The sequence below is a fragment of the Rhea americana genome, unplaced genomic scaffold (assembly GCF_003343005.1).
Source record: "Rhea americana isolate MKP2758 unplaced genomic scaffold, rheAme1 scaffold_2, whole genome shotgun sequence".
In the NCBI taxonomy this organism is placed as follows: Eukaryota; Metazoa; Chordata; class Aves; order Rheiformes; family Rheidae; genus Rhea; species Rhea americana.
In genome coordinates this window covers 14,236,895-14,260,394 of record NW_028186149.1, presented here as the reverse complement: position 1 = coordinate 14,260,394, position 23,500 = coordinate 14,236,895, and the positions used below count along the sequence as shown (strand labels likewise).

The 23,500-nt window shown below is 32.2% G+C and overlaps 1 protein-coding gene across 1 annotated transcript in view; it reads left to right on the top strand.

The window, feature by feature from the left end:
* Positions 1–23,000, top strand: part of HFM1 (helicase for meiosis 1) — a 51,619-nt gene extending 28,619 nt beyond the window's left edge. Inside the window, exons 17-39 of the mRNA XM_085303550.1 lie at positions 362–456; positions 2,179–2,312; positions 3,264–3,311; positions 6,201–6,281; positions 6,914–7,005; positions 7,856–7,962; positions 8,053–8,100; positions 8,316–8,413; positions 8,499–8,630; positions 11,601–11,686; positions 12,694–12,777; positions 13,911–14,068; positions 14,800–14,903; positions 16,407–16,562; positions 16,983–17,078; positions 17,450–17,568; positions 18,357–18,439; positions 18,613–18,722; positions 20,984–21,082; positions 21,302–21,362; positions 21,667–21,772; positions 22,193–22,350; positions 22,641–23,000. Coding sequence (XP_085159676.1) covers positions 362–456; positions 2,179–2,312; positions 3,264–3,311; positions 6,201–6,281; positions 6,914–7,005; positions 7,856–7,962; positions 8,053–8,100; positions 8,316–8,413; positions 8,499–8,630; positions 11,601–11,686; positions 12,694–12,777; positions 13,911–14,068; positions 14,800–14,903; positions 16,407–16,562; positions 16,983–17,078; positions 17,450–17,568; positions 18,357–18,439; positions 18,613–18,722; positions 20,984–21,082; positions 21,302–21,362; positions 21,667–21,772; positions 22,193–22,350; positions 22,641–22,707 — 2,322 coding nt within the window. The 3' untranslated portion in view covers positions 22,708–23,000. The remainder of the gene's footprint in view (positions 1–361; positions 457–2,178; positions 2,313–3,263; positions 3,312–6,200; positions 6,282–6,913; positions 7,006–7,855; positions 7,963–8,052; positions 8,101–8,315; positions 8,414–8,498; positions 8,631–11,600; positions 11,687–12,693; positions 12,778–13,910; positions 14,069–14,799; positions 14,904–16,406; positions 16,563–16,982; positions 17,079–17,449; positions 17,569–18,356; positions 18,440–18,612; positions 18,723–20,983; positions 21,083–21,301; positions 21,363–21,666; positions 21,773–22,192; positions 22,351–22,640) is intronic.
* Positions 23,001–23,500: the final 500 nt, after the last annotated feature.

Sequence of the window (23,500 nt, the reverse complement as noted above, 5' to 3'; positions counted from 1 at the left end):
ATGAGAATTCATTGTTAGTAAATTACTTTTTCTGGTTATGGTTACAAACACTTCACTGTGATCCTCATAAAGAAGTCAGTAAATTTTCAGATCTGTGTTTTTTTTCTAGAAATGTCTCTGGTATATATGTGTATAGAGTGCAAATAGGTTGGTGTGGTGAGCGGCTTGATGGTGGGGTTGGAATGCTGAAGTCCTGCTCACTACTCACATGAGTTAGAACTTGCCTTTAAGTTATGCATGCTTTGGCATTCAACAATGATTTAAACATGCGTTTTGAGAAAACAGTTTTAGTGCTTTCATGCATTGGTATGTAGTGCATATTCAACTGGAAGTTTCTTGCAGTTTTTTGGGTTTTTTTCAGTTTGACACTACAGCTACAGCAGTTATCATGACTCGTTTGAGTACAAGGGAGAAGTATATACAGATGTTAAGTGGTGCAGATATAATAGAGAGCAGGTAACTAAACAATTTTCCTAAGTACACTATATTGAAGATAGCAATATTTCATAATTTCTAAGAGTGTGGTTTGGGGGTTATTTTGATCTATTTGGGAGAAACTTAAGAATCAAAGGAAAACCAAATCAAGCTATTCAGAAGTAACAGCTTCTGTTTTATCAGATCAGCAGCAAGTCAGAGGCTTAAATAAGAAAAGCAGAGAATATTTACATATCTATACATATTTACATATTCATATATATTTACATATCTACATATTTACAATAATGGAGTTGTAGCAGTTTCCTTAGAAATTCATTTTTAAAGAATCGAATTTTGCTTGATACATGAAAAGAACAGGAGACAAAAAGAAGAGCTTATTCATCTTTAGAACATGCACATAGCAGAAATAGGAAAAGACTGCTTGTAGCTGTGGAGTTTTCAACATACTTTCTTATCTGTATTTACAAAATGTATTTTTCTTTAAACAATATTTGAAATAGCAAACTTCTAAGATTTAGRTTAGCAGTTCCACTGGTGAGAAAGAGGAAAGAAAATGCATCTTAGAGGAGGCAAAATTCGGGAACTGAGCAGGGAATATAATTGTATGTTGCCAGTACAGTGATGGAAAGTGAAAGAAGCCTTATATGTGAGCAGTCACTGAAGATAAAATGAAAGAGATTAAAAGTACCATGTTTGTTCTGGGTGGATGAAGCAGTAGTACATGGTAGTAGCCAACAATACACTATCAGTCAGTTCATTTATAGTAATTAGAGAAATAAAGTTGAGTTTTAGAGCATTCCTATGATACCACATAAATATTAAAATTCAGTGAATAGGTGAGCTGCTTCATATCTACTTCAGTTCATGAAAGCGTAGTATCAGAGATGAACTTYGAACAGTTTTTCTTGTATTTAAACTAATTTCAGTTGATTGGCTTTGCTTGTAAATGAGATCACTCATTTCAGTGAATGAATGAACCGAAGTTCATTCACTTCAAAGGGGTTTTTTCAGTTTAGAATTTGTACTTGTAGATATGCAGATCTTTCTAAAAAATAAACTACATTTTGATAGCAATATGATGATCAATCTCCAAGTCTAACAACTCATTTATTAACATGTATTTTGTGTCTTTCAGACATGATGATACATATGTTTAGAGAAGATAAAAAACAACTCTAGGTCATCTTAAACTTAACAAAGAAGGTTATTTGTAGATTCCTGTTGTAAAACTTAAACTGAAAAAGTGCATATTAGAAAGACCCAAAAAAGCAAGAATTGAATCCAAAGCATGTCTTTGAATATGTAGACAACAGAGTTTAGAAAATACCAGGCTACAGAATTCTCTTGATGTGAACAAAATATCAGTAGAGTCAGATATATAGGAAGGTTAAGATACTAAAGAATAAAACAGGAAATCTATCTCATGTAATCTGGTTAAGGTTTATTTTTTCACATATATTCAACACTGTGCTGTAAGCTGTAAATATGCATAGCTTTGTTTTCTAAATAATCATGAAACAACACAGTTGAAAGAATTATTTTTGATTGCTATATATTAAATCGTAACAACAAATTACATTTTGATTATTTATATATTATTCACTGTATTCTGTTGGCCTCACTGATTAAAGTCAACAGTTTGCAGTAAAGTAACTAAAATTGTTGCTTTCAAAAATAGTTTAGTACTTTTTCTATTACTAATTGAAAAATATGCTTACAGTTTGTTTGTTTTCTTGCTAGCTTGCACAGGCATCTTGTTGAACATTTAAATGCAGAAATAGTGCTGCATACCATCACAGATGTCACTGTAGCTTTGGAATGGATACGATCAACATTTTTGTACATTAGAGCATTAAAAAATCCAACTCATTATGGTTTGTTCGTTTTGATCTAAATTATGACACTAGGCTGTAGTCTACTATATTAGATACACTTTGTTTCTTTTGTTCTAATGGAGTACTGTTTCATTAGAGGTTGAAGATGAGATGTCTAGTGTGATCTGTAACATTTTAAGGAAAGTAATTCCAATTGCATTAATATAAGTAATAAGTGTTTCAGGATGGCATAACTTTAAAAACATGAAGAAGGCATTTAGAGCTTCGTAATTATCCGTTTCTTTCCATGTTAGTACACTGGGCCATGTATGAATGCAGTATGAAACCGTAATGTAGTGTTCAGCACTGAATATAAAATCTGCTGCTAAGAAGGAACTTTTGCTTAATATTGCATATCTTTACTAAAACAAAGTTTTAATAATCTTAATACTGAAGTCTTCAACTTGAAACAGCATCTTAGTAGCTAGTGTTGATCATACCTTTATCACTGGCCACTTGCCATAAACATGACTATGAAGTCATTAGCAACCTGCTGAGGACTAGTTTTTCAGTCTTATGCATGGGGCTGGGACATAACACAACTAGTACTTGAACAGATTTTATAACTTAGGTAGTCTCCAGTATTCTAAAATARGAAAATTTTACATAACATTTTGCAACTTTGTTGGTATTTAGCTTTGGAAATAGTATTTACCAGCAAGTTTCTTGCCAACATTTCCACAATGCTTAGGACTCTGATATGTTATATAGGGGAGCATCTGCAGCTTTTAGCTTTTCACATCTGTTCTAACACACACTACTGTGTGCTTATGTACTTGCACTGTGTACGGCTCTGAATTTGTTGCCAGAATATTAAATGTTTACAAATATTTCACTTTTGGGTATTTTGTCGGGCTCCTAAAATGAGCAAATCAATTTTGATAGGTTATAATATTGAGGATGAAGTACATAATTGTATTAGATTAAAAAGTCATTTGTCTCCTCTTGAAGGTTTTTCATCTGGATTGGATAAAGCTGGAATTGAAGCAAAATTACAAGGTCAGTGACTTCTGAGCTTTTTCGGTAAAATGTTACATTTAGGCCAGATTTATTCATACTTTTTCAAATTAAGTGTCTCCATTAATTTCAATGGATTTGTTCATAGAATAAGCACAATCTAGTATGTTATGCTATTGATTTAATTTAATTATTGCTCCATACTTTTGGAACACTGTCAGTGTATTTTGACTAGTATAAAAACATTTGTTGTATAAAGAAGGAAAAAATGCCTCTACCTACCTCATCTATATATATGCATACTCAGAAATAAAACTTAGCACACAGATAACTTTAAATTTGCATGCTTATCATTTTTGCTAATTCTCCTTCCATTCTTTTATCTCGTTTGCTTTCATTAATTTGTTTACATACTTTCAAAAAGTCCTGTTTCAGAAATTGTCATCTTCTCTGTGTCATAAATTTCACCTCAAAAACAAATGTTGTAAAACTTTAAACAATTTCACCTTATTCTGAAGCATTTTAAAATTGCAGGATTATAGTATGTGTAGTATATTATAATAAACATCAGATGTAGAAAGAGAACACACTGTCTTTAAATGGTGGATATTTTTGCACACATCATTCACAAATACATAAATAACGTGAAAAAAGTGTCTCAGAGAAGTTCAGGATGTGGCAGATCTTGTCCAGTGATGTATTCAGTGAACTGGAGGATTGGAACAACTCTTAAATTCTGTATTTTTGATAAGTTACAATATGCATATTGTGTGGTTTCACTTCAGGCATCTGGACTAGTATGATATGACAATTCCACTCCCTCAGACCATAGCACCTTCTACTAGAGAAATACCTTTTAGTATACTGTTTGTTTGTTACCTGGAAATTTGGCACTTGAAGACTTGAATTACTCATTTTGCTTAGGTGTGTGGAGGGAAGACTTGTAGTTTTTGAACATTTCTATGCATGAAGTATTCCATATAATTTCAAGTCATATCTCAGATGCACTGATTTAGTAGATTCTCTTAAGGATTATTTGCTATGTTAATTCAAAATTCATTCTAAGTGTTGTATATGAATAGCAAATATATAATACAATAACAGTGAAATAAGAAGATGCAATTAGATAATAGAAAAGATTGTATGTGCTCTTCAGGTGAATAACAATGTGAGAATGAAGCATCCAAATTTACAGTTACAAAAAGACCAATTGCATTTAGCAGTACCAAGTTTTTCTGTTATATTGTAAAAATTACTGGAAGATTTTTCTTTTTTGAGACTTGAATAAAACAGTCATTTCATTTAAGTTTTTTTTTAATTCTATTTTTTAATTGAATACAATTCTGTCAGAAAATACACAGCTGACTAAATAATTTGGGGATCAGTGCCTCTGATGTTCCCAATCTGAAAATAGTATACAACTCTTTTTTTAATTTTTATAATGAATCTAAAATTATAATTCAATATAGGTTTATCTCAGTTAGTTAGAGCGTGGTACTAATAATGGGAAGGCCGTGGGTTCAATCCCCATATGGGCCACTTGTTTGAGGGTTGGACTGGATGATCTCCAGAGGTCCCTTCCAACCTTATCAATTCTACGATTCTTCAGTGAAAGTCCACAAGTATCCATCCTATTTCTGTAGATTTGTATATTATACCATATAGAACTTAAATATCTGAAGGGGGCCGGGTGCATGAAAATATGGTATAGATTGAGGTATATTCTGAAATTTGTATATGCATTACTTGGATTTCACTACACATTTACTGAATTTTACACAAAAAATAGAACATTCTAAAAAAAAAATATAGAAGCATCTGTGGTTGATACTGGGATTAGTTGATGTTACTTTGCATAAGGCATAAAAGGACCTGCTTCCAGATATCTCTAACCATATACAGTGCTGCTGAAATCTCCAAATATAAGACACACAAAAACATTTTTTATTGCAGATAAAAAACAAAGTTATTTATCAGTAAGCAAATAAATACAGTTTTTGTGCTCTTTCCATTGTTTTCCATCTCCTTTAGATCAGGACATTTCTATTTTTGGAATGCAGGTTGAAAAGAACGGATGGAGTAAAGCATGTTCTGACCTAAATAAGCTTGTACGGTATAAGGCATGGAAGGCCACTCTTCCAAATGCTTTTAGATGTGGACTGTATTACCTTGAAGTGCTTTGATTTCATAAGCAACCTCTTTTTAAGCTGTTACAGAAACTGTAGCTCACTTCACCTGCACACATGAAATATTTTATAGTAATATATATATTGTTAGTTATGTTTTCCTATATTGCATTTGTGATGTGAATGAGTTCTAGTTGCTATGGGAACTATCACTTTGAGTGCTTTAGCAACTTATGTTTAAATTCTCAACATTGTATTAATGTCACTTTTGCCTTTTAATTTCCTTGGTTTTGAAAAAGATAAAAACAAACAAAACACTTTGATCATCCTCATGTAGATAAGCAACACCAGCAGGTAAATARGTTTACTGCGGTAAACACAAATGCAGTTAGTACAGTGCAAAAATACCCAATGAAAGACTCATAAATACCTGTGGATATTTGAAATTTCAACTATTTAAGTGTTACAACTTTAGTAGAAATCTTTTGTATAAATACTGTGAGTTCTCAGGTCTGTCATTTAGAATTTAAATAGCCTATGTTTCTTGGATCTAGTTTCTTTAACTTTATTGCTTGTGCTTTTCTAGAAGAGTTGGGCTGTCTTGTATCAGGTATCTTTGAGGATATGAACTTTCCCCAGAGGAAATTGTATTCAACTTAAGTAGGAGCAGGACTGTATTCTATGACCTTTTCTCGAGTTCAGTGGAACTACTCTGGTATATGGTCATTGCAGTTAGATGATGTTGTTCCTGGGTTGCATGTACTAAGAATACTTTTTTTTTTTTTTTTTTCCAAATGGTGGACAGAACTGTGTTTGAAGAACTTAAATGATTTATCATCTTTTGATTTGATTAGGATGGATAAAGCAAATAATTTCAAACCAACAGGTAACTTTTTTTTTTTTAATAAACTATTTTTCAAAAGTGGTGTTGAGATAGCAGCAAACCGCAGAGGGCCATAGCTGTTCTTGTGAACCACTAATGGCAACACATTGATGTAGGAGAGGGCAGGATCTGGGCACAGTAGTGTGCATAGAATATGTGATAAAGTTAATTTAACAAATCATGGAAGTCTTATTCTCTTAACTTTGATCACTGTGCAGATCCTACCTTTTGATGTTGCTGGAAATTTTGTTGCAGATTAGGATAAAAGTGTAGAACATTATCACAGGATAATAGGTCTGTGACACAGTGCAAAGAAGGAGAGGTTTTATCAATACCAGCTCTTCTCTACAATCTGCTGCTAGAAGTGGTTGGCTTCTCAGCAACCACAGTTCACAGTCTGATATATTAGTGTGAATTCATCTTCAYTGGAGAAAACTGTAACTGGCACATACTGCTTTCTGCCGCTTTGTGATGGGGTCAGTAATATCTATCAGACAGCTGGGTGCATTAATATCTTCAGTCAATGGTGTTAAATCTCATCGAGCCCTGTAATAAGAAAAAGAATTCTATTTTTGTGACTTAAAATATACACTGAAAAAATATTTGGCTTTTTTTTTTATATTCTTCTTTTACAGAGACTGGAAGATTAATGGCATGGTATTATATTGCATTTGATACAGTGAAACAGTTTTTCAAAATTAAAGGAACAGAGACTTTAAGTGAACTGGTAATTAACTTTTTAAATAAAATTTACATATATCTGATTTTAAAAAGAATCAAAGATATGTTTCAGAAAAATTAATTTCCTTTAAAGAGCTCAGGCTTTGTTTTTATGAAGTATAAGACTTTAGAAAATATATCTAAATGAATTACACACGCAGAAATTTTGAGGCTTTGTACTCAGAGGGCTTTAGATTTCCARGTTTTTCCTCTGTTACTAAACTTGCTTATGAAGATATAATGATGCTGAGGCAGTTCTGTTTATGTGTAAAATACCCTTTTGTCTTGTGTTATTAATTCAATTTTATTGCAAAAAACAGCTACGTGAAAAGCAGATGTTATTTTTGAATGAACATGATTGTTTTAAGTCATTTTCTTCTGTTCATTACATCACAGGTAATTTGTGCAACTGTATTGTCATAGAACGTATTTTGATTTCAAGCAAATACTGTGATAGAATAAAATGGCCATGAAGAAATGGAATATARCTGTTCTCATATAGCTATCCTTGTTACTAAGGAGTGGTGAAAGCCTAGTGAAATATACAGCAAACAAGAAAAACTGTTGCTACTTGAATTGCATGTCATAAAGTGTTAGCAGTGCAGTTGGTTTTTGATAAGTTCAAGTAGGATAATCATTTAACAGTTTCATGAAAAATCTTTGTTTTTTTATCATATAATGACCTGTATAGGAAGATGAAAGAAAGTTGGTCAGTATTAGGAAGGACTGATTGACCATCTTTTCATGGTCATAGTGTTGAAACAAGAAAATTTTTTGGCAATGATACTAGAAAAAGTTGGAAGAAATAGTGGAAAAATGACAAAGAAGAAAATAATAAAAAAGTTATATTGTTACAGGTTACAATGATCTCCAGCTGCACAGAATTTCTAGATGTCAAGTTAAGAACAAATGAAAAGAAAACATTGAACTCTCTGAATAGAGATAAAAACAAGATAACTATCAGGTATAAGAGTTAAATACATTGGAAAAAGAAGGTATATTTTTAGCAGTAATTAAAGTGAATGGTGGAAAATTTGTATCTTTTCATATGTAGGTTTCCAATGGAAGGGAAGATAAAAACAAGAGAAATGAAAGTAAACTGGTAAATACTATATTATCTTGTTACATTTTATTAAAAAGCAGTCACTTTTGGATGTTGAAGTCCCTGCTGAAATTTCTGTGTTATTGTACAGCAGATCAGATCTTATATTTCATTGTTTTTATTTTGAACTTTGTTTTCTTATAGAAACTTTTATGATGTTACGCTTTGCTTAGGAGTGCTGCTTACATACCAAAGAATAAATATTTATTTTCCAGTCTTATTCAGGCTCAGCTGGGATGCATTCCTATTCAAGACTTTACTTTGACACAAGATACTGGCAAAATATTTAGAAATGGCRTAAGAGTTACTAGATGTATGGTAAAATTTAATCCTTTTTTGTACATTTAATAATAAATTACACTTGATTTGATTAATACAAGTTTATCTTATTTTTACAGGGTTAACTGATTTTCTGGCTTCTCGTAAAAACAACTTTTCTGCATTACTAAACTCTCTGATTTTAGCTAAGTGTTTCAGATGCAAACTTTGGGAAAATTCGCTACATGTATCTAAACAATTGGAAAAAATTGGTAGGTACCAAAACCAGTGGGAAGCTATAAAGGTGTAATCTGAAACAGGATCAAAACTCATAATTACTATAATTTTTAACTTTTGGGGTGCCTATTTTACATAATTAAATGTCTCTCCCAAATACTCATTTGCCAAAGTTGAGTACCAGCATTGCCAGAATAGTCTGTCATGATCTAGTAGGATAAAAGTAATCCATTTAGTAATTTTCTTCAGGCTTTAAATGTAATTCATGCAGTGTTGTTCTTTTTTTCTTAACGTTTATCTCAGTATTTTGGGTACACTCCACATTTTTATGATTGCGTATCTCTGACCAGACTATGACTTCTTTTATTTCTGAGTTCAGCTTTCCAAGGAGCTGTCACATTAGGTCCAAGTACTCATGTGCATGAAAGCCCTTTAATTTGCACTGGCATGAATAGGGAACCTGCAATAGAAATAAATTTACAATGCATGAGGTTCRTAAATACATGAAGACCACAAGTTCCTAATAATGTTTTTCCTATCACTGTGTCTTACTACTAGATGACCTTTTGGCTGAAGTACAGAGTTGTTGTAATTTTTGAAAGGAAATTCAGGAAATTCTGGACCCCTCTGTATTAAAAAACAAACTAAAGTTAAACTTGTTTAAGGTAATAGTGTAGCCTCCCACTTTGATGACTGATCATATCATATCTCATGTTTTCAGAATTCGCTGGGATATTCTTCATATTTCTTTTTTAAAGGCATGCGTTCTCTGTGCAAAACAGTATAGTACAGRGGTCTGCAAATTATTGCAGGCCTAAGCCAGAAAATCCATATGACACAGTACATTACAGACCTACTAGCTCAGGTGCAGAAACTGTACTACCTCATTTATGTGGTGCTACATTTGCACCCRTGAGACAGGAGAGAGGACTTTTTAGCTTCTGCGTGGTGCAGTACAGTCTGGTGGAAACCCATTTCCACTACTAGATCAGTGSTGACTTGCACCTAGCAAGGAGTATTTTAGGAGTTTGCCTCATGTTTAGTATCTCTAGGGGGCTAGGAAGAGTAGAATCAACACCGCACTTGCAGCGTAGAGAAGTCCTTTCCTATATATCTCGTTCAATGAAATAAATTAAGTTTTAGGTTTTTGTTATTGAAAGTTCTATATACGTCTCTACCCTGATTTGCTTTTTTTGGTATTTTTTCCTATGCTGTCATTACTCTTGCAGAGTACCTTACAAAGAATTACTGATTTTCAGTTTTCCATTTATTCACCTCYGAGGCTTCTTTGAACTGTCTGCTGACAGTTCATTCTCTTTGCTAAGTCAAGTAGTTACTGATTTCCTGCCTGTGTTAAGATGTCTGTCGGATTCTTGAACTTATGTCATGCTGTGGCAACTAAGCTCATTCTGTTTCTTTGTGAAGTTAGGTGAATTGTTTAAGTTTACAAGGATGTACTGAAACCATTTAACATATTTAGAAATCTGTATTTTCTAATCACTTTAATATGTTACTGATGGTTTAATAATCAGTAATCTGGCTTTATTCAGATTGAGGTTATCTCTTCCTGCATTTCTACAACTGTTCCCCTTTGTTACTCATGTTCGGTAACGATGATCCCACTTGCTGTTTTATCAGAGACGATTTCTGCTTGCTTGTTCTGACAGACAAGTGATCAGTTGCCATCCATGATTTTATCACCCTCACTACTTGTTCAATTTGATTTTCAGTTCCATTTTTTTTCTCGAAAAAGGTAGATTAGAAAGTCCTACATCGTATTCCTCTCTTACACTAGCATATTTTCTTCTTTGGTGGAAACCTTTCTGCCATTTTGGAAACAAAAGAACTACTCTCAGCTTCACTTAAAAGAAAACAAGACAAGAACTCTAGCTGAAGTACCTGCGGAAATAACAAGTGATAGTCATTAGTCTTCAGACTGTTTGCAAATTTGCTTCTAAAAAGTAGAGGGTGGATGGGAAAAGGTGCTTTCTCCAAATCAGACCCAAAAGATGTACAAATGTTCTTCAAGAGAGGAGGGGTCTTAACAAGTCTTTTTTGTTGCTCTAAATCATGAAATTCCAGAGTTGAAATGAGTCCTTGCCTGCTAAAACTTATCAGGTTTCTTTAACATGCCCTCTAAGAAGYAAACTAAGAGTCTCTGAAAGGAGTCCCACTTAATTTTCAGACTTTTATCATTCCTACAGAATTATATACAATGAAGTCACACACCCACTTTAAGTGTTTGTAACTGTCTTTTATTTCAAATTTTTGTAGTCATTGTAGTAGGCTGTAGTTCCAGGTAAAGCAAAGCCTCTTCATACATGGAGTACTGGCTCTAAATCCTCACTAGAAGCTTGAAAGAAGTAAGAATCATGAAGAGAAGTGAAATTTTGTGTAGCATCTCTGCCAGTCCACTTTCTGKTGTGGCAGATAAAGCCATAGGAAAATATTTCTACAAAGATTCCTGGAATATTATATTGATAAATGTTGTTTTTTCCCTTGAGTGTATTTTACTATTATTTACCTTAAAAAAATCGGAGATCCACATGAKTTTAACATGTAGTTAAGTAATTCCTAGGGTAGAGTATAAAATTTCTGAGATTAAACAATGCTGTGTGAATGGCATGCGCTTTTTTCATCGTATAGGTTCAGAACACTTGTTTGTTGACTCTTGGGGGTTTTCTTTTGTGACTAAAACCTGCAAAAAATGAATTAGAATCTGTTTTATTTTAGAAACTTATTTAGAAATAAGTTGTCAGTATTGAAGTATTGTTTTCATACTTGGTTGTATTGTACTTGTTTTTACTGTTGGATAAGTAGAGCTAAATATTAAAATATTTAGTAACTGAAAATAAATTTAATGATTTGCTGGGCAAAAAGGTAGAAACAAGCATACCTGTAAGATGATTTCTTCTTTCTTTTTACATTTTATAATACAGTTGTTGAGAATAATTTGAGATTAGCCATTGTCATTTAACAGCATACAAATTTAAAATTTTCAACAGGTGTATCTCTGTCAAATGCTATGGTAAATGCTGGGCTGACCTCATTTAAAAAAATAGAAGACACAAATGCAAGAGAACTGGAGTTGGTAATTTATTATTTTACAGAAAAACATAAGGAAAATACTGAGTATTAACACTGTTAGTAGCAAATGCAGTATAATTACATATCTGTTATATGACTGTCCACAAATGCAGTGCTTTATTTATACTAGTCAATTAATGTGCAGCAACTACTATTTTTTTTCTTTTGAAAAAGTGTATATTGTTTTGTTTTAGCTAATTTCATGTGGTTGATTTCACTGACCTACCTGGTTCTGGAAAGCAGTTTTTAAATAGTAGAATTTCTTCATTAATATGTTTTGAAACAAAAAATGATACATCTGTTTTTGGAGKGTTAGGAAAAAACATGAAACAGAGTGTGTGTTTACAGTTTTTCTCAATGTCTTTTAATGRTGAAAATTGTGAATTTCCATTATTGCTAGTTTTAGTTAAAAGGTCATAGAACAAAGTTCTTCTGGATAATGCATAAAACACTTCTTGATTTTAGGGAACTTAGATTTTTCCCCTGGATGAGAAAATGAAATTGAATTTTGTCGGATCCTGCTGCACTTTTTTTTTTTGGGGGGGGGGGCACTTTGCTTCTTTTCTGAGGAAACTTTTTCCAGTGTTCTGGAAGATATTATGGACTTCTAAATGAAATGGACTTTACTGATGTTTTTCTGCTTTGCSTTTTGGAATTGGTTTGTTTTCTCTTTTCTGCCCTCTTTTGTAGTTTTCTTATAAAATTATTTTTTCATTAAATCTTTGGCAACATACAAGCATCATCTGATAYAAAATCTAAGTAGTTCTTTGAGGTTATGGGCTGGTCAGTTGGATRTTACCTGAACAGAAGAGATAGCAGTATGAAAAAGTATTGAAATTTGTTTGTCTTTTGGCTCAGATTCTGTTTTGGGCATCACTGATAGAYGAAAACTATTAGTCCTGAGGGCTTCTATTGTAATCACTCTGGTGACTTTGATTTCTTGGATTCATGTGTCTGTTGGTATCTCTGTTATCAGTTTAATGCATCAGAAATGAAAYTAAATCTTTGCAGATTTTAAACAGACACCCTCCTTTTGGAAACCAGATAAAAGAATCTGTGTTGCATCTTCCAAAATATGAACTTGACATTGAACAGGTAAATGCTTTTGTATTTATGTTTTTATTCTGATGATACTTAAGTATTACTAAATGAAAGGGCAAATACTGCTTTTAAGAAATYTTGAGCCTTCACTAACAGAAGATACACAATGTCATGGCTGCCTTCCATCTTAGCGTGTATAATGAAATTCTTAGATATCAAAGGAGAGCTTTGAAATGGACATTCCCTATAAACATCAGATTTTCTTTTTTGTTGTTGTTCCTTATTCTTGTTAACATTTTGTAGTAAAGAGAAGTAAACATTCTAGTTTTATATGTGAATTTGAGAGTTCTCTTCTGTCTTAAAAAAAAAAAAAAAAAAAAGAAGAAGAAAAAGAGCCAGATAAGTATCAGTGTAAATTTACTAAAGAAACATTAACTGATGTTTATCTTTATGCCATATTTAGGAATATATAAAAACAGTAGATGATTATATTAAACTAGCTGGCACCATTTTAAAGGAAAGATGTAATATGATGGTCCAACCACATGTGTAATGGGAAGCTTTGGAGTTCTGCTACGTATTCTCTCCTCATCTTTGAGCAAGTCGCATAGATACTGTGCCTCAGTTTTCTGAAATACCAAATCTGAAAAGTAACCTTCAAGTCTTTAATGAAGTTGGTGCAAAATGAAGCCACYTCTGAAGTTAGAAAAATTTTTAAAAACCATTTGATATATGTGTGAAATAACTTCTATTGTTACAACAGTCCTGTTTTAGTTTATTATTTGACATAACATCAGACAAGTAACTCTAAAGTTATTTTCAGAAGAAAGGTTTAATAATGATAAAAAAATTCATAAATGTTGTAATGGCAGAAATTTTCTTCTCATTCTCTATCAAAAATACCTTATTTTCTTTTTTCATATTTCTCTCTGCACTGAATAGAGGATTTTTTTCAGAGGCTTGGGGTAGACCATCTTTCATTCTCAAAACTTAGTCAGAATTAATATACCAGCTATGCTCAATAGCTGATATAGTATAAAAATATCTAAGCCAAGAAATAAAAATTGCACAACAAATTGAGCAAGTTGAGCTTTTGTGTTTCTATCAACAGTTAAAAAATTATGAATGTATGTATTAMTTTACACATTTTAGCAGTTATGTCTTTTTCTATGTCATTTTTTTCCTAGCTTGCAAAATACAGTGATACGTTGGCTGAAATCTTAGTAACCATCAGACTAACAAACTTTGAACAGCTGCAGACAAAGAGAACTGCACCAGACTTTCACTATGTAACATTGGTCATAGGAGATGCTGACAATCGAGTCCTTTTTAAACAGAAAATCATGTATGTATGATCAAGGGTTTTTTTGCTCACATCTTTAAAGACTTTTGGGTTTTAATCCTTTCTCTGTTTTGCACCTTTTGCAATATTTTCTATTGATGCTGAATGGTACAAAATTATTTATTATCCCATAACATTTTCTAGTCGTTCTGTTATAATCTAAAATGCTACACAAGATTCAATGTAAGGAAAATCATACTGGTGTGCTTGTCAGTACAACGAGTATGTATAAATATCTGCAGCAGYCTGATGTTGTATTACGGAAGTCATAATCGGTTTCCACGTGAACGCAGAAGATGTAAAATACCTATTAAAATGATGCATTCTCGGGTTGTTACTTATACTTATTAGATGGATTTATTTAATCCTATCATATTGTTGAGACTATTTTTCAGTCAGATATGGAATTAAATTCTCCAGGTGGATAAGCTATGCTTGGAGCAAATGGGAAAAGGGAAAAAACATTTCTTCCAACTGCATGACCTGTGCCTGAGCTCTCRCCAAATTCTGGCACTTTTGGAAGAACTGAAACTGAACTTGCAGGATCCTGGCTCTCTTAGGGCCACAGGTCATGTTTTATTAGAAGGTTGTTCGTAGGCCACTTGCCAAGCAAAATCCAAGAACCAAAGTCGAATAAAGGCTCTTTTACTAGGTTTTTAACACCAGTGGTACCATAGTATACAATCTTGTTTTTCATTGACCACATGTAATAGAAGTTTACTGATACATTACAGGGATTCTGTCTTGCTGAAAACTGGAAATTGGACTAAGAAAATTGAAGTGAAAAGAGCTGCTAAATCAGAGGACTTCAGTATAAATTTAATTAGTTCTGATTATGGTAGGTTAATTGATACGCTTTTAAGTTTAAAAAAAAACTGCATAAGGATTTCAAATAAATTATTCGAACAGTATATCAAAGCAAAAATAAAATTAAATGATCTGGAAACAAAGTTATATTTATTGGTTTTATTTTGTTGAGTATTAGCTAACTGTCCTAACTACAAATCTGTGTCATTTAGTAGCATGCTAATAGATTAGGAAACATCAAAACAATTATTAGGAGATAGAATTTTGTTCTGCTGATACAAGTTAGGATTATCTTTTGCCCTTTGTCTTCAAAGAGGTTATACCTGCTGGAAGATAATTCAATCAGCTCTCYAGGTTACTTGTGTTGAGAAGAGCTGTCTTTATCAACCTCTAGACTCTGCATTGTGACATAAAGTTACTAGATGAGTATCCATCCATTTCAGTAGCAAGAGATTTCTGCAATGGAAAACTTTGTGCCTTCACTTATGTAGATTTAACCATTAGTCAATGTCAGTTTTTCTGGAACTGAATCTACTGCAGCAGATGTGGGGAGATGGTGATGACCTTGAAATACAGACTTGTGCAATACAATTGAAAAATGGACTGGCTGTATTAAATTCTGCCATCATGCCCCACCTGTAAAGAGGGTTGCTACATGCTAGATGAAATGAAGTATATGTGTTATTTATGTGATGAACTTTAAGAATATTATAGTATCCTGGCCTAGGAAAAACATCTGTACTCCTACAGTTAAACCTGTGGCTCAGGAAGAAAGGAGTGTTTTCTTCAAATAAATAAATAAAAGAATTCCTTTTTCTACTACTTGTCTATCTACAAGCCGTACTGAGTTCAGAAAAACTCAATAAAACTGTTAATTTCTCTCAAATTGTCCCATTTGTAACTTAAGTTATTTTAAAAGCGGGACTTCCTAGCCTCTGTTTAGTTTAAAGTCTGCTCCTGTTCCAGATGTGAGGGAAATGCTGTCTGTTTTTCCAGCAAAKTTATTTGCCTAATAAAAGGTAATTTTCCTACAAACAGCATCTCTCGTAGTCTCATATGAATCTTGGTTTAATTATCTAAGACTAGAAATATCAACATTYAACTTTGGAAGTGCTGTCAACATCTTTGTTTTATTCCTTTGAAAATGCAGAGCTACTAATACTCCGATAAAGCAGGTTATAGTACAATTTTATAGTGAGAACTGGATCAGCAATTCAAAGCCAGAGATAATCCTAGTTCTAAAACAATACAAATATATGTATGTATGTTAAAGGGACTAGTGTATACTATGTAGTATAGCTAAATTACTCATGTAGGAACCATGGCTTTAATTTCTGAAAATATGTGGGTTTTTTAAATTGTAAAGAACTCATTAGTATAATAGCTTGCTTTTAATGGTACATTATCTTAACAAATTTCTATGGTCTTTTAATAAACATTTATATGCTTTCTTAAACCCTTTACAAAAGTGAATTTAATACGTAATTTAGAAACATTTCACAGCCATTTTAAATATTTTTGGCTTTTTTCAAAGTTGGCCTTGATATACAGCAAGCATATACAGCATTTTACTTAGGACCAAAAACGCTGGGAAATAAAGTGATTATAAATCAAAAACTGAAAGCTGATTCTTCACTTGACACGTATCCTGGCTCATCACAAAGACTGCCAGCAGCAAAAATAAATACAGGTAAACAATGAGATCACAATATCCAGCTAGTACTGAAATCAAAAGAAATTTGAATTTTACTTTCAGTAGAGAGCTAGGTCTTTATTTATTCCTACTGTTTCTTTCTCAAGTACAAGAAGAATATAATGCTACTGCTTCAGCTTTTCAAGTACTGCAGTGCATTTCTTTGATGAATTTGAACATAAGAAAAAAATGTCTCATATCACATACTACTTCAATTTGGGTTTGGTGGAAGTGCATCTGTTTTTCAGTATGATTGGTTAATTTCTTGCCAATTTGACTGTCTGAGCAGCTGGAACATTGCTGAGGACAACAAGCTTTTGGCGCCCAGATTACTATAGCCCTTTTTCTGCTGAATTAGGTACTTTCAACAATAAATATGAAATTAAAAATGAGCATTTCTGCATTATATTAATCTAGGAGGCAGATCTAAACAAGAGATTACCTACAGGAACTATGGGAACCGAGAATGCAACCATCACTGTAAAAATAAAGATGTGTGTGGACATGACTGCTGTGAGTTTCATTAAACCTACTGTTTCTGTCACTTTGAGATGAGTATAATGCAGAATAGTCTATTGATACCAATGTCTGCATTAACCAAAGTTGTGCAAGCAAGCGAGTCAAGCTTAAGTTGTTGCTGTAATAGTCGTAAAAGTAATAATAAAACATTTTATTACACTTCTATTAAGGTTATGATTAATGTTTTTTGGAACATCTAGCATATGATTTAAGAGCATTGTCACATTTTTATATGTGTATGAGTACATTAAATATTTAAGCTTTCAATATAAGATGCTAAGCTTAGTGGCAAAGTTTCCAGGGATTAGAAAAAGGATTTGTCCCTCCTAAACAACTCTTAGGATCTTTTTAATTCCTTTATTCAGGTAAAACTGGAGTGCCTCCAAAGTCAGAGATGAAGGGAGATTCAAAGTTTTCTTTGTACCTGTCYGATTTAAGAAGCAGGAACTCAATTTCGTCTGTACCCCCAGTAAAACGATTAAAGGTTTATTTGAGTAGAGTCAGCCATTAAATAGATTTATTTTTATCTTTTATGTTTTTGTATGTGTTTATTGCTGGAGAGCATTTCATAACTAAAGAACATGCAAATATGTCTCTTCTGTGTGGAGTGTGAACAGCAAAGAAGCACATAAGTACTACAGGCCTGATAATCCACGAGAGGTTCAGCTGCTAATTGAAACACTTCCCATAGTATGCTTCTTTACAAGTACTGTGGTTTTATTTGATGGGTTATGGTGGGTGAGCTACAGAGGCATAGTTGGAAGATACTGTAACCTCGTTTTGCCAGAATGTCTAAAATGAAAACAAATTGTGATATCCATGAGAATGTTACTATCTTTTTGCATTGACACCGAGATCTGCATGATTATGAAAAGAAAGTAACCTTTTTAGTTTTTAAGCTCTGAAAGATTTCAAAGCAATGTAGTGTTAAACTAGTCTTTTCTGCAGCAACAGTGGTATTTCAGATTTTGGAGTGTTCTATTTCCTCCTCACAGGACTTTTTGCCGTAGAGAATGAATTAGCCAATAGCTAATAGAGGAGAAATACAGTTAGCAATAACCAGTCTGACCTTGCCAAGGTACTTGAATAGCACTGAAGAAGTCTGTAATTYGAGTCTTTTAACTTATTCCATCAGATAACTAGATAGCAGAAAGAGGTTATGTATGATTTTTAAAAATATGCTAGTTTGACGCAATGTTAATGATATTATTCAGAGCATTAAAAAAAACACTTCAATATGTGTCTTGTCACTTACAATAATGTCTTCTTTAGATGCAGATGTTAAATCAGCCTCAAAATCTGGATCTCAAACAATTTGTTTTTGCACCCAAATCTTTGATGCCAGCATTGCCAAGGTACTACGAATTAAAAAAAAAAAAAAAAAAAAAAAAAAAAAAAAAAAAAAAAAAAAAAAAAAAAAAAAGCTAAGATGTTAAGTTTCAACAGTTAAAAACTGTATTCTGAATCAAGTTAGTTTCTGTTGCAACTTGAACTGTTTCACTGATACGTCATTGTTTTTCTTTAAAAGGCCTGACAATAACCTGTCGTCTTTATCACCTTCAGTGGATCAAGAAGATGATGTAAATATCTTAGGAAGATCTCCGAAACAGCTGCAATCCTGGAATTATGGCAAAAGTAGTAAGTTATTGTTAATGTTTAGAATTACAATTTTCACTATTTGGATTTGCATGTACTTTGTAAACTGATACTTGTTGAAATAACTGCAACCAGTGTAGCATTGTAGAACACCAAATATATAGGGAAATAACTGCACTTAGTTGGCTTTCCTTTTTATGTCAGTAGGATTTGCAAGTGCAGGGCTAAACCTCTAAATGTTCCTTAAAAAAAAAAAAAAAAAAGTAATGATTAATTCTGATACATTAAAGTCCAAATCTACAAATACTTCTTTTAAGGTATGACAGTAATGTATTTCTACTGAAGCTAGTAGGTTAAATACCTGAGGTATTTTATTCCTATATTCATTCCTTCTCACTTTTACTGGAAAAAGTGAGACAGAAACATTTTTTTTTTTTTTGTAGTTGACAAAATGTGACCATTCTGTAACTAAATTATAATATAATACAACATCTCTGTCTGGAAAAAAATCTTTTTTTCTTAGGCTGGAAATGATATAAAAGTTGCTGTGTTTGCAGTTAAAACTGTCAGTCTTCATTATCRGTTTTTCTGTTTGGAGTTAATTGTTTTTATGTTTGGGATTAAAACAATCAGTCTCCATCAGTATAATATTCTGCCTTACTGCATACCCTTTGCCATTTGACTGTAGATAGATGTGAGTCAGATTCCTTTATGTTTTCAGTGATCTTTAGTGAAATAGGTGGTAGCTCCAGTATTTCTACATGATACCTAGATGTGAGATACATTGTGTTGAGATAAATTGATACATTGTTTAGTTAATTCATGCTGCCTTAAGCTTTGGCAGCTATACTGTATCATTTCATTTTTATTTCATATTTTGGGGAGAAAACTGCAATCTTATTTCTTTAAAACTTTAKATTTTCTTTTCCTACTTGTTTTCCTGCAATATTAGCTATCTAGCTGTAAGGACCATTGCATAGTCATACCATCAGTTCATCTGAAGGAACCAGTTAGTGTATGAATAGACATAAGAATAGACATAAGAATAAATTCACAGGAAGACAGATGGATATTCCAATATAGCTATAAATTGTACTCAAGAACGTATTGAGGTAAATCATATAGTATTACTGGAATATAGTAGATATTGTGACTAAAAACCATCTCTGTTGGATAGAAGCAGAAAAACTGAACTTGGTCATGTTTGATCGGACCAGCTATCTTAAAAAAAAAAAAAAAAAAAAAAAAAAAAAGGCACCAGAAATGATTGTAACAAAGTGAGATATGCTTATTATTTTATAGGATCAACTGTATCTATAATATGGTATCTTTCTATTCCATATTCAAAAAAATAAATAAATAAAAAGCAAGGAATTAAGAATATGCTATGAAATTTAGTAACCTAAACTTGTTGTTTATTTTAAAGTATGTGTGTTTATGTTTATGCAATAATGCACCATGTTAACTCTGCATGCCCAAAATGACAATAGCAGGGCCCTCCTGGTATTGCCAGTGTCTGTGGAATGTGGATTTGAGCTTGCTCTACTCTCTCTGGTGAAAGGGAGATCTGGATCAGGGTTTCTCAGTCAGATTAGGTCTTGGGCAACAGAATGAAGATTCCAGCATAGTCTAGTACTGGAGAGAAGTATGCAGAGGAGAAAGGGAAAAAAATGAGTAAAGAGAATTGGATTGGTAATGATGAGAAAGAAAACAACCAGTTGAAGGGAAAGGGAGTAGGTGAGGAAGCAGGAAAATTCTTTGCACCAGAAAAAATTTTTTTTAAATATTATCACTTATTAATTAGGAATTTTAACCATAATGTTTGAATACGTGTTTGTCATTATTAGTTCTTAGGCACTGGATGGTATGAGAGGAAGACAATGAATTAACATTCAGAATGATCTGGAAAACATTGTGAAGAGGATAAAGGACTGAATTAAAGTATTAAACTTAGAATCAAACAATGGTTCTGACAAAACAAAAGAAGGAAATTGCAATGATTGAAATGATTTATATAACCTTGTTTACTAGGCTCTACAGTGAAGAAAACTATTTTTTAAAAGTAATGCTGAGGAGAAAGTTAATACATGGCAATCCTTTTAACAGCTTGAACAAGTGATCTTAAAAACACAGTGCAGTTTTTGYTTTACTTGTGCATTATAAATGTATTACAGATTTGTCTTGGAAGCATTCAATGTCTGTGAGTCAGAAAAACCAAGAGACAATATCATCAAAAAAAAATCTTAAAGAATCTTTAATGCATAACTTGACTGATACCGATAAAAGCAGATCCTGGTTTTCAGAGGCTTTGAATGTGAACTTTGAATTAGGAAATGATGTTTGGGATGATTTTGATGATGAGAATTTACTATTTGCTAGCAGCTTTTCCAGTAGAGATTTAGGTAAGGTTATTGTGACAAAACATTTTTTTTTCTACTTATAAATTCTTCTAACACTAACAAGTGTTAGATATTTGGATAATTTACATACTATTATTTATGGAATTGCATAAAATACTTGCAAGGATTTTTGACTGTTTTGACTGTTTTTGAAACTGTGACTGAATTTTTGAAACTTTCATTCTTACATGGTACATGGAACTGTTCATCTTGAAATTACAGATGAACGTGAACCACTTTGCCAGTTTACAAGAAGCAAAGCCAYAAGTAACATCTCAAAAGAGTAAGAATTATATGGAATTTATTATGTTTTAACTCAGTTAAAAGTAATATCTATAGTTGATATGTGTCTGTATAATTAGATATATAAAAAGTTGTTCCTGAAATTTTAAAGATGTTGGGAATAGAGGAACTGTAATGTAACCTGTAAAAATGAGAGAAATTTCAACTTTAAAAAGATGTGAATTGCTAAATGATTTGAAAATAATTTTTACTTGAGTGTGGATAGAAATAAATTGAGAATTCTGAACTGAAAATAAACCACTGTGCACTTTTGTGAAAATATTTATTCTGCTTGATATGTTCAGTTCTTGCACATTACAAGATGAGACCAGTTCCCAGAATTCAATTGTTTCTGTGTTCAATGGCCCATCAAAAGGGAAATTGGCTGTACAGAGTGGAAATATAAATGTGGTGAGTAAAAACTGTATATAAAACTTTTTCCTATATTAAAATTAGTTAATTTCATTGTCTCCTATTTACCGTATCTGACTCCTGAATCAGTTTAGACATGTTGAGTTTATGAACCTCTCTGAATTTTCCAAATAATCAACTACCATGTATTTTGAGTTCAGAGTGATAATTATGATAAGAAGAAACAAGACTTGAATGTACTTCATACAAAATCTTTCACTTCAATTCACTTTTATATAGAACAATTTCAAAACTGCTTACTCAATTTAGCTGTGACTCTGCAAATCATGCATGTGCTTAGGCCATGTCAACTACTGTAATCTCAGTCTGAATACCTGTACTATATAATACATCAGTTTAGCAGTTTCTCTTTCAGTTAGTTATTTTAACCATACATACTTTGTAACATTTACATTGCAGTTCAGTTTTCAAGGAAAAGAACATTCAAATCCTTCACAAGAGTTCAAAAACATACAGTGTTCTTCAAGCTCAGAAATAATCCCAGATTCTTCTAAATTCAGTAGGAAAGGGGATTTTTTTATTTGCACAAGAGAACAAGAAAAAGAAATGGATCCCAGGTAATACAAAATAATTTGTATATATTTTAGTGTTATGTCAGTGCTCAAGTGCTTAGTTCTTTGTGGGACTTTGGCCTTTAGGCAATGTATTAGTTTTTAGCAAATTAACTTTAAAATGATTAATTCTCACTGTAATAGTAGCAATTAATTTTTCTTAGAAAGGAAAAGATTTAAAATTATTTTATTTGTCCTGATATCTGTTGGTTATATTTTATGTAATGTTTCTGATTCCATAGATTTTGATGTACAATGTATAATTTATTGTTTTTTATTTGCTTAATTTTCATTAGCTATCTTCTTGATGATGAAACCAATGATCTCAAGCCCTTTCTTGGAATATTTGATGACATTTTTTAAAACATAAAGTATATTGCAAGTGCTGAAAAAAAATTATAGTCATTTTTTCCAGAGTGAAGCATTCAGATGCAGTTCAGAGAATTTGTTTTCTGTTGTATAACTGTTTATTAAGGGATAGTTTGCTGCACGGAGTAGATAATAAAAATTGATGTCTCATTTATGGAATTCTAATTATATGATTTCATTTTGAAAAGTATTTAAATCTTTGTTTGTTTACTTTACTGTTTTCAGGATTACAGAGAAAAAATATTGGAGTGTGCCAATAAGAGAGAATAGTTCTCAAACTAAGGGATTTTTTTAAGGGATTTTTATAGATAAAGTAAAATCATATAAGAGAAGATAATCTGTTTGTTACATGACACAACTTATTTTTAAATGAATGCAATGTTTTCCTCGCGTATTTCTTAAGCTTTTTGTTTTTAATTACGTATGTCAGTTCTTTTAATATTGAGTTTTTCATAATACTGATTGTATGTAAAATAATTAGATTTACAGGTAGAAATAATAGAATAGTTAAGTTGTCCTAGGTTGTTTTTCTTTTGATAATGTTATCCAAATTTTAATGAAAAAAGTGTAACTTCCTTCATGCAGATATGTTTCTAGGTTCTAAGCAAATCAGTTGTAAAATGTCTATAAACAATATTGTGAAGTTGTGCTTAGCTGTTCACTTTGATATCTGAGGTCATAAAATGGACATTTATGCATCCCAGTACAGATGGAGGCAATCAAGTATTGGATCTGGCTATCTTTTTACAGCCTCGGTGTTTCAACAGTAGAGCTTGCAAGTCAATGG